At 41.6% G+C, this 11,463-nt stretch overlaps 3 protein-coding genes across 5 annotated transcripts in view; 1 reads left to right on the top strand and 2 right to left on the bottom strand.

The window, feature by feature from the left end:
• The window catches only part of LOC106810514 (claspin-like), a 90,487-nt gene that overhangs the window by 9,622 nt on the left and 69,402 nt on the right, over nucleotides 1–11,463 (top strand). For both annotated transcript variants that reach the window (XR_001394029.1, XM_014813893.1), the window contains exons 2-4: nucleotides 1,922–2,051; nucleotides 3,016–3,089; nucleotides 3,376–3,469. Coding sequence is in view for 1 of the 2 variants with exons in the window: in XM_014813893.1 (XP_014669379.1) it covers nucleotides 1,940–2,051; nucleotides 3,016–3,089; nucleotides 3,376–3,469 (280 nt within the window). In the remaining variant the exon portion in view is untranslated. The remainder of the gene's footprint in view (nucleotides 1–1,921; nucleotides 2,052–3,015; nucleotides 3,090–3,375; nucleotides 3,470–11,463) is intronic.
• LOC106810516 (peroxisomal N(1)-acetyl-spermine/spermidine oxidase-like) overlaps nucleotides 6,687–11,463 on the bottom strand; it is a 16,024-nt gene continuing 11,247 nt past the window's right edge. For both annotated transcript variants that reach the window (XM_014813895.1, XM_014813896.1), the window contains exon 6: nucleotides 6,687–7,289. In XM_014813895.1, the coding sequence (XP_014669381.1) occupies nucleotides 6,916–7,289 (374 nt within the window). In that variant the 3' untranslated portion in view covers nucleotides 6,687–6,915. The remainder of the gene's footprint in view (nucleotides 7,290–11,463) is intronic.
• On the bottom strand, nucleotides 8,320–10,042 carry LOC106810517 (spermine oxidase-like). The gene is made up of 4 exons (XM_014813897.1): nucleotides 9,944–10,042; nucleotides 9,214–9,393; nucleotides 8,852–9,114; nucleotides 8,320–8,428 (listed from the first exon to the last, which is right to left on the bottom strand). The coding sequence occupies exons 1-4, from the start codon at nucleotides 10,029–10,031 to the stop codon at nucleotides 8,414–8,416; spliced, it is 546 nt and encodes a 181-aa protein (XP_014669383.1). The 5' UTR covers nucleotides 10,032–10,042; the 3' UTR covers nucleotides 8,320–8,413.

The raw sequence follows: 11,463 nt of genomic DNA, 5'->3' as shown, positions 1-11,463 counted from the left end.
CTCTTCCCGTCTCCTCGTCTCTACTCCCTCCCTCCCTCTCCCTCCCTCCTCTCTCTCCACCTGCCTCTCTTTTTCCCTCCGACTCAGCTAGCTGAGTAGACCGAATAATTCTCTCCCGTATAACCTTTTTTATATTTTGGTGAGGGTTATTTGGAGCAGAACGGGGTTCCTTGAAATTTTGTGAGATCGCATGCAAAATGCATGCGCTGCTATTGCAGCCCGTACGCCGCTATTGGCACGAAAAAAAACCTACCGTTCCCTTCTGTACATGGCTTTACCTTGCTACTTATATGTGTACACATTCACTTCAATCGTTATTCACTTCTTAAAAGATTGTTTTTCAGAAACCCCGCTTTATTTAACTTTAGTAAATTACGTTTGCCATTTACAAACAATCGGACCAATCAGAGTAAGTCTATCAGGCCTCCTGCAGTGCCACAGATATAAGCGAGAACCAGGGGCTATTGTAAGACTCGCTCTGATTGGTCTGATTGTTTGTAAATGGCGAACGTAATTTACTAATGTTAAATGAAGTGGGGTTTCTGAAAAACAATCATTTAAGAAGTGAATAACGATTGAAGTGAATGTGTACACATATCAGTAGCAAGGTAAAGCCATGTAGAAGGGAACGGTAGGTTTTTTTTTATGCCAATAGCGGCGTACGGGCCGCATTAGCAGCGCATGCGATCTCACGAAATTTCAATGAACCCCGTTCTGTCCCAATAACCCTCACCAAAATATAAAAAAGGTTATATGGGACAGAATTATTCGGTCTACTAGCTGAGTAGCTCTCCCTCACTTTATATTTGTATATGATACTGTAACTATATCTTAATTTAAACTCACACAGATTAAAAAATTACATGCCAATCGGATAAAGAACCTATACCCTAGACTAGTAGTACTAGTAGTGCTGATAGGGTCTATGTCCCCCAGGGTACTGCCGGAACGTACCCTGCATGGGTACGGTTCGGTATACCGGAACGTACCCTGGTAACTATCTGATAGTGATATGCCGGACCGTACCTCGCTTACTCCCTACCGTACCCTGACTGTCCCTGTTCCGCCCACTACTGATGTCGCAAAATTTGAAATATACATACAGACCTGTATAAAATCTTTATAAAGTTGGATTGGAGTATGAAACTGTGAAACCAAAAAGAAGAAAAAATTTCAACCTATATACACTGATGCGCGCAATCCTTTTGCAAATATCGCGATGATCGGGAATGCGTTTTCCTTTCCTAATGTTTACGACATTTTCGCGCATTTTCGCGAAAATATTTTTGAAAGATGGCTCCAAGTGTTGTGGTGGAAAAGGAAAATTTGTATGATTATCTTAATGGGTTGGAAACGTATAGACTCGCTGACACTTGTAGAAAGGGTCGGGAGGTGAAACGTAACAGGGTATAAGGGTTACAAATATTTTGCGGGAACGGACCGGAAACAAGGAACGGGAGCATAAAGCGGCGCGTTTCCTGCCGACATGCGGTATGTATTACCACATCGGCTGAAAGTCAGGGCACGGTTTGGAGTAGGCGAGGTACTGTCCGGCATATTAGATAGTTACCAGGGTACGTTCTGGTATACCGGACCGTACCCAGGGTACATTCCGGCAGTACCCTGGGGGACATAGACCCTATCAGAAGTAGTAGTAGTATAGCCCTATCGATCCACATTACAGTATGTTGAGTGATGAAGCCTCTAGACTATAGTGCTGTAGGCCCCTAGCTAATTAGGCCCTCTATTACGTGTACTGTTGATGTGAACTGTGTTATGTCTATAGAGTATACACTGCTCTGTTTCCTAATTTATACACAACTCACAAGTTAATGCTGAGCCTATACATCGCATCACATCACTAGTGAGTAGTGTGTACATGGTTTTCCAGATGATGTCATATAGTTGTTTCCTCCTTTAGGTTTTGCCACTCAGAATTATGAACAGCGATGTATTTGATTCTGAGGATTTATTAGATGACGATAGGAAGTCAGATGTTCACGAATTCAGTGACAATGAATGCAGTGGCCCACTGGCTATGGATGGATCAGGTTAGTAAACTATATCTATTATCAGTCCTGAGTAAATACTATGGAAGCCTGACATGCTAACTCAATAAGAATGTAAATGTGAACTTCTCCTCACTTTAGTAAGTACTAGTACTACTACTCGCCTACTATTTACTGCTGTTATCGATATTAAAATAGTTGATCGTAGTAACTGCATGACTAGTATAGTTATTCTTATACTGCAAAGTAGATTATGTAGCAATAATGTGCTTATGATGTTTTCATAGTGCTGCAAATGCCTAAAAAATTAATAATGCATATATATATTTGCACACTGTTTTAACAATGTATACAGCTTGAGTTAGCTATATTGCTTAGTCAAAGTTGACGAATGAATGAACGTGTTCTGCATAAATAACACGTTTGTAATTGAAAGGTGCAGAGTGCAGAATGAAGTTTGTCAGGTCTCTTGAATCTTAAACCAATTATGTCTACTGAAATCAATGTAGCCCACTGAGCACACAATCTATATTTGCCCTAGTCCTAGAATTTGTGTTTACATATCTAATTTACATCTTTAATAGAATTAAATTGTCTAAAAAATTGTTAGTGTACAAAATAAGATCATTTGTGGTGCAAAATATATCTAGGAGAAATGTGAAAATTGCAGCATGCTATAGGTCTATTGTTAACATGGTTATGGTGGAAGATCCCTAGTATTACTCTTAATCTGCATGGTTTTTGTGCAACATGGAGTTGTGTAGACCTAAAAATCAATGTTGCCCTAGACAATAACAATGATTTTGTCTGTTGAAAACATTCTATTTCCCTTACAATCATTTATTAATTGTATAATATAGCTATGAAGCATGATATATAATAGATATGAGTGACACATCAGAGAAAAACAGGATTAGTCATTGCTGGCTTTTACAACCAGAGCTGTCCTGTTTACTTGCATAGAATGTGATATTCTATTCCTACCTAAAAGTACTTTGTTTTGTAGATGAAGAAGATGGCTATAGTTTAGACAGCATTAAGAAGAATGCAAGGAAAGGATACAGACAAAAGTCAGATAAGGTAGAACATGAGGAACATGAACTTCCACTTACTGGCATGGTTTATTGCCATGTAACTATAAATCTATAGATAGCATATATTGGTAAACAGTTATATTTTTAGCAAAACCAGCCTGTATAAATGGTGTTCTGCTGAATAAGGACTGAATACAGTTCATTTATGTAATTTCATTTTTAATTGGTAATAAATGTTATGATATACGAAAATGCTGTAAGTAAAGTTACTTATAGTTACTAGATAGCATGTTTGTGTTCTTGTTTCCTAGTAAAGATCTTTTTGTTAACAGAATAATAAAGACAAAGGGGTAAAAGATAAGAGACCTCGGAAGAGTGCAGAAGGGAGAAATCAGATCCACAGTGAAACACAGAGGATTATTAGACGTAAGTACAAAGTTTCTATATTCATATGTGCGTGTGTGTTTGTATGCTTGCATGCGTGCATGCGCGCATATGTGCATACCTGTGTGTCTATGTGTAACACTGTGATTTATTTGGAGCATTTATACTAAACGACCTGTATACCTAGGCATAAGAAACAGAATCTAACGTTATTCAGGGATGAGAATCTTCCGCGGATCCGCGGAAATACGCGGATTTCACAGTCCCAGGGCCGATTTTGTGAAACGTCTAAATCCGTTGAGAGAAAATTTTAGGGGGGGTTAGAATGTACAAATTTTCATTTTACAGGCCAACAGTACCTTCATTCAATATAGACACGGCTTAGTTCACTGTTTGAGATTGTCAGACAATGGCCAGTGTGTGCATTTATTTGACGCTGCAAGTGTGTGTGTATGTGTGCCGCGCGTGCTACGCAGGCCGTATATAGTACGCGATCGATTGGTCGTGTACATTAAAAGCCGCCGCGTCACGCGTGGCCTTGAGGCTCGTTTTATGAAGTAGCCGGCCCAGGCTCTGCGACTGTTTCACGTGGTAGGAAACGTAGGTACGAACTGTTTCCCTTCTTGCCAACGAAGCTCTGTTTATAATACATATATACATAACCATAAAAGGTGGTGTCGCGAGCTGCCTTTTTCGGTGACCTTTGAAAACGATAACAAAATTAATGTCGCGCGATTGCGCCCTAGCTCCTAGGGTGTTAGGAATATTATATCGTGCACGCAAGGGAGGATTTTTGGGCAACCTTTGGCGTAGAAAATAAAGCGTTTCCTTTCTTGATGTCTGATCACTGTGGGGCTCACAGACTTGCCTTGGCAGCAGGATGATAGACGGCAGCAGTGCATATATTTTACGGCTAACGCTCCATTAGGAGCGTTCCCAACTTTAATGTCATTAATGTCGTGATATAGGTAGGTATCAAGGGGAGGTCTAACCTAACCCTAACCTAACCTAACCCTAACCATTAACATATATTGTATATTTTCGGCAATCCGCAGACCGTACCGTGGCGCAATCATGCGTGTACGCGAGTCGTGTGATCACTGTGAGTGGATGTCCGGATGCGTAGCCTGGAGGCTAGGCGACCGGTTCCGGACGCGTAGCCACTGCCAATTACTATTCAATAGAAAATACATAAACGTGAAGAAAATTGCGTTTATTTACAATCATTTTATTATTGCAAGTGCCTGTCAGTGTCACTGTGACTGTATGACAGTGTGTCATCTGTGTGAGGTGACAGAGTGACCCAGTGTGACAGTGCGTGTGGATGACATCATTGCCATTGGTGATTGGATGATGTGATCCAACACTAAACCGACCAGGCTCTCCGACTGTTACAGGTCGTAGGACTACCTCTCGCCAATGTAGTGTTAAGCGAGAAGGGAACTTGTGGCTAGGATGGCACTAGATACAATAATGTAACCCAAACCCAGGAGGATAGGGTTACAAAGCGTCCGTATGGTTTTATGCGGAGGAACGCCTGAGTGAATCACTCAGGGCGGTTTGCTGGTGCGTTTTCAAAGACTAGAACTTCCAAACTGGGTTTATTCTAATTGGCCAGTGTGTGCATTTATTTGACGCTGCAAGTGTGTGTGTATGTGTGCCGCGCGTGCTACGCAGGCCGTATATAGTACGCGATCGATTGGTCGTGTACATCAAAAGCCGCCGCGTCACGCGTGGCCTTGAGGCTCGTTTTATGAAGTAGGCGGCCCAGGCTCTGCGACTGTTTCACGTGGTAGGAAACGTAGGTACGAACTGTTTCCCTTCTTGCCAACGAAGCTCTGTTTATAATACATATATACATAACCATAAAAGGTGGTGTCGCGAGCTGCCTTTTTCGGTGACCTTTGAAAACGATAACAAAATTAATGTCGCGCGATTGCGCCCTAGCTCCTAGGGTGTTAGGAATATTATATCGTGCACGCAAGGGAGGATTTTTGGGCAACCTTTGGCGTAGAAAATAAAGCGTTTCCTTTCTTGATGTCTGATCACTGTGGGGCTCACAGACTTGCCTTGGCAGCAGGACAAGCCGCTAAAGTTGTTCAATATGATAAAATATCTACTGTAGTGACCAGAAACAAATTTGAAACTGCCTGGACAATGAACATCTTATATTATATAAAGATTAGTCTTTGGGACAGTGTGGAAGTGTACATTAAAATAATTTTGTTTGCAGAATGTAAGTAAATTTTTGTATTGATTATTAGTTCTAGTGTTATGATAATGACAGTGCAAGATATACTCCCTGCAGTGTACTGTAATATGCTCTGTAACAATTCTGTTCTGTATGTGTCTCCTAATGCAATTTTATGCCTTAATTGTAAGTTGTGAAAATTAAAAAACTTCCTGAACCCCTGACCAGGCTTTGCCCTGGACCTGACCGCCCCCCCCCCCCGCTGGATCCCGGCTATTTTCAGCTGAAAACACAAATTGTCATTCCCATCCCTGGTTATTAAACATCTTTATTCATATTTCACACTATTTGCATTGTGGCATACCACACAGTGTGAATTATGCACAATATTGACAATTCACAGTTATAGATCATTTGTCTCCAGAAATGGCATCATCTCACCTGTTAATTGAGATATGGAAAAATGATATTGAAGGACGTAAAGACTTAGATTTAAAACGAGATATGAGCGACATGTATCTTTTTGGCTTATTTCACAAATGGTCTGTATAAACCATGTATGCTGACCCTGACAGCAGCAGCAGTGTCTGAAACTGGTGGGTTAATAGAGCAGGTGGGGAAGCAGTGGAACATGGGTCTTTGAGTAAAGCTGGGTTGCTGTTTACACTATCAAGTTTTAGTTAAAAAGTTAATGAGTTGATCAACTTTTTAACTATTCAATCAAAGGTCGGCAGTTTAAACATAAAAGTTGAGTGCTAAACTACTAGTGGAGAGTTTAGAAAGAACACTTTATAATTTCGCAACTTTTGGTCAGTGAGTTGATCAACTTTTTGCCATGCAGCTACTCGTAACTCAGATAATAGCAATCAGGGGTTGTGTCCCTCCTCCCAGAGGAAGATTATTTCTGCACGTGTTTCGGCTATCGGCGGCACACGTGCTACACCTGACGCGAATTAATTCATGCAAAAATGAGTATTTACATCTCCCTGCACACACACACGGTGGTTGAAATGTTAATACATTCGCCGATTCGCAGTCGATAATGTAAATGCGCTGAACATCCAGAGGAAAGGTTGATAGAACGTTGAATAGTTTATTAACTTGTTTATAAACACAGAATAGCTTTCAAGAAATTGCTTTTTAAATTTTCCCTGGATTTACTCCCTATAAAACACGTATGACCCACTATATTATATGTCATTTTCTAAATGCCTCGTTGTCAAACACAAGCATGTTAGTATAATCATTTTTTGTAAAGCAAAATATATCATCAATTTTATAACAAGCTTTTTCGAATTTATTGGTGAGACAGGAATGCTATGATTCGGTCAGCCTCTCTCTGTCCCGACAGCAAGGCACCGTGGGAAGTAGAGTAGAAGGTGGCATGAGTGGCCTCCCCAGCAAACATCAGTCTGGGTTCCTCCTCACTAGGAACGGGTTCTGCGAGTGTGCTGGGGTCGTCAATGGATGCACTTACAGGAATGTTTGAATAGGAGCCCATCATATATGGGGCACTGTGCCAGGTTGAGCATATAATTTTTGTTGGCTCTGGTAATGTGTCGTTCTTTAGATACTGTCTGATCTTGGCCATGCATGCATTGACTACCACAGCATCATCTAGAGTTTCCATGTATTCGGCAGCTTTTCCAGCTAAAAAGCCAACTAGTAAGCCTGTTTTTGCTGGATGAACTTCAAATCCAGGAATGGCTTTGTGCCATATCTCAGACATGGATTGGTTCTCATCCTGAAGGTCTGTCTCTGCCCCTTCCTCTGGAATAAACTGTAGTCCATCGACATTTTTCCCCCAGAAAGGCTCTGCAAACTGCAAGTGGATTTTGTTCATTGTGCTGAACCCTAACCTGTGTAATTGCTCTCAGCTTCCTGTGGATAGAGGTGGTTCAAACATGGTAGATGACACAGCCTTGAGAGAGCCTAGCCAGCTTGTTGATAATTACATTGCGCAGCTTGAAACTGTGCCCCATTGGCTGTTGTCACGGTAACAGGTCCAGTGCTGCCATCTGTTAACTGTACCTTAACTACAGGCGTGCCGAGCTTAATGGTTCCATCAGGTATGTCATCCGAGATCACTTGTATTATTGAACTGCAAAATTTAAAAAGTGAATATGAGCAACGATGTAAATATTAAACCTGATTAAATAATGCTGAATGCTTTTATAGCACAATAATACGTCATGGGTGGACCGATGTGCACACAATTGAAATTCTAGTCACAGGAAAAAATCTCAGAGCTTGGAATAATATCCAGCAGTCTTTTGTGACACTGTTTAAAAAAAATAAACAGGCATATATAGATCTCCACATGGCAGCCATTGTTTTTCTTTTCTCAATTTCTGCAGCTGATCACGAGTTCGGATTGCCACAATCTGTCTAAATCTTATTGATATTGGGCAATTTCCTCTATTTATGGAGCACTCTATAGTCATAAATGATGTCTAGTGCTGAAAGGGTATTGGTTTAACCGTTTATCATATAGGCTAGTTTAATAGACTATACGTGGGCAAGAAATATCATGCTTCTAGGACGGTTGAATACCGTATTTATAGACGGATGTCTTTGTTGAAGCTTGAAAGTATAGCCGACCAAAATCTTTAATGCATTTCTGTTGTTCAGTTACCTGAAGCCATTGGCCAGCTCTACATATTGATTACCAGGGCATTCCTGGTACTGGTTCCAGCCAGCTATGTCCAATGTATCCAGGCTATTGCCAACGTCTATCATTTGTGCCATTCGCCAGGAGTGGTACACGGCCATGTACCTTGCCTTGTCTATCTCGCTCAGGTATAGCTGATCTGCAATACGTACGTCAGCCAAGCAATGCAACTGTTTGAATGGCCTATCCTTAGATTTGTTTACGGTTTGTAGTTCAATATAATCTTTCTAGACTCATGACACACTCACCGATGTGTCTTAATGCTAGAACCAGGTTTCACATCGTTCCCCCACACTATGAGTTTACCTGTGTCTTCATTTGGGGTCTAGCTCTCATCCAGTTTTATATTAATTAGGTTTTCTAGCTCATGCCACCCCAGCATGTAGCCTCAGCTTCGCCGTCCATGCTCAGTTTTCAGTTATACGTCAGCAAACCAGGAGAGCTGAATTCACCAGTAGTTTAAATAATGTCACCGTATTCGGTGCTGCACACTATGCCGCTAATCATGAAACTTGTGTTCACCTGTTTTCTCATTAAAGCGCCTGCAAGTGTAGTCACCCACAGAGGTGAAGCCGGGGTGATCCGGTGGTAACTCTTCCATTTCTGTCATCATCTCATCGATAACAAGTTCTGTACCCTCGATGACCTGCTCGGGCATCCGCTCACCCTGGGGAGTCAGCAAAATGACATTTTCCTCCTCTATGCAGAGGTGGGGAAACGTTTTATGTAGATCTGCCTCGTAACAGTCTGGCTCCATTAGAAGACCATGTTCTCGTGCTAGCCTGTACACAGGGTTGCCTAGCTGACCATGTATCCACTGTGCACCTGCATTAGGTTAAAACTCAGGCATTAGTAAATAAACTAAGCTATGAGCATCAACGACTAAAAAGAATCAACAATTATTAATAATAGTAAAAAACTCACCAAAGTCAATGAAGCCATTTCCATAGGGAACGCTGTGAATTCTCCCTCCAATTCTGTCTTGCGCCTCTAGAATGATTATGTCTGTGATTCCAGCTTCCACGAGCCTCTTGGCAGCTCCTAAGCCTGCTATGCCTGCTCCAACAATGACAACTGTTTCGGTCATTGCCGTGGCGGCAACTCCTAAGATCACAGATATGTAAAATGGAGAATTAGAAAACATTATTTTGAAAATATTACTATTATAAGTATTAATAGATAGTGGCGACTTGTAAATGCCTATGTAACAGTTTCACGGGTTAGAACAACTTCTCTGGATCACAGATCACGTACTGTGCTCTATAGTCTATAGAGCACAGCCAACAGGCTATAGCCTGTTGACCTATATTTTAACCTCACGTGTCATGTAAACATATTCTCACCTGCGCACCTTCAGGTTTATCTGTATACTAAATAGTATTATATCAGTATGTACGTCTTAGCTTATGTGCACATAGCTTATAGGAAAAGGCAATATTACAAGTTGACTCGCCAAGTATATCGCTACCACTCGTCTTGATCATGAATCAGAGTACATACCGTGCAGAGACCATAGTGTAGCTGAGTTAGATGAGATTTTGTAATATTAGAGTGGAAGTGACAACGCACACAAGTAGAAATTGGTGAAAGTGCGCACTCGTAGGCCAATTAAGTAGACTATAGGAATTAGAATAGTTAGACTAGTTGATCTTACCAAAGAATAGTGCAGAGTACCCTTTCAGCCAGTGTAGCTGTATACCTGTCAGCAGCTCTAGAGCGATAACACATACGTACCAAGGCATAGGATATCAGAAGCTTCATCATTGCATAAGTCAATCATGAAGCTCGTGTGTGTGTGCGTGCGTGCGTGCGTGCGTGCGTGTGTGCGTGCGTGCGTGCGCGCGTGATAAGAAATTCAGTTGCTGAATCGCCGTAATGGCCCAATTCTGGATTTTCACGTGCCTGCAGCCTACCCCCACATCTGCGAAAATGAAATCCACAAACTAGGATTGCGCCAGAGCGGCTCGGTTTGTAAACTCCATCTACCCATGTGTCATTGTCATTGTACCCATTTATCACGTCCCTAGTAGGGTATTTCATTTCTGTTCTGTATATATGACTTAAACGACATAGGACTTATGCTAGACGTGATGCGGCCATGATGCCGAGGCGCGCGGAGGATTGACACTTTGTGTCTTCCAATCACAGCCTACGCCGCACCTCTCTTTGATATTTTTATAGGTGGGGACCCATAACAGCACCAAATCGCCGATCTCAGGAACTAGGGCATTCTGCTAGGCTAGAACGGTTTCCTACGATAGTTTGGCACAAAAACGAAAATAACACGCTGTTTAGCGCACTGCGCTACGTCCTTCTGTTGATTTTTCGCATCTCCGTAATCAGAATAAGCCCCGCCTTCTTCGTTGATGGACATGAATGGGGCGTCACCGACGTGACCAGTTCCTGTACCTACTGACTTTACTTTTCGTAAATAATGAAATGCCCGGCCGACGCATTTCGCATCAAAGAGGAAAATTTTCGACATTTTCACTCGCTCTCGGAAGTGAACGAGTGCGTCATTCATTGCACATTTAATCAAAATACAGAACACTGCACGACAGAGGTTGATGCTCTGTTCGGCACACTGTGGTTCGGCGCCAATGTTTACATGCCACAGTGCCATCTCTTGGATGTTTTATAAGTAAATATGGGGATTTTCAATAAAATAATGCGTTTTTAATGTATTTACCCCGTGAACACTGAATAGTATATATTATAATTTGTTGTCTAGAAAATACATTTGGCACATGATATTATATATAATTTTCTTAACATCATTATCAAACATTAGTGCATTCATTTAGCCTTTAAATATTTAAACAAAATAGATCATCAACTATATAACGAGTTTTCTTGCATTTATTAGTGAGACAGGAATGCTATGATTCGGTCAGCCTCTCTCTGTCCTGACAGCAAGGCACCGTGGGAAGTAGAGTAGAAGTTTGCATGAGTGGCCTCCCCAGCAAACATCAGTCTGGGTTCCTCCTCACTAGGAACGGGTTCTGCAAGTGTGCTGGGGTCGTCAATGGAAGCACTTACAGGAATGTTTGAGTAGGAGCCCATCATATATGGGGCACTGTGCCAGGCTGTGCGTATAATTTTCGTTGGCTCTGGTAATGTGTCGTTCTTTAGATACTGTCTGATCTTGGCCATGCATGCATTGACTACCACAGC

This window comes from Priapulus caudatus, unplaced genomic scaffold, assembly GCF_000485595.1.
Source record: "Priapulus caudatus unplaced genomic scaffold, Priapulus_caudatus-5.0.1 Scaffold448, whole genome shotgun sequence".
In the NCBI taxonomy this organism is placed as follows: Eukaryota; Metazoa; Priapulida; class Priapulimorpha; order Priapulimorphida; family Priapulidae; genus Priapulus; species Priapulus caudatus.
This window is presented reverse-complemented; position numbering and strand designations above follow the sequence as displayed.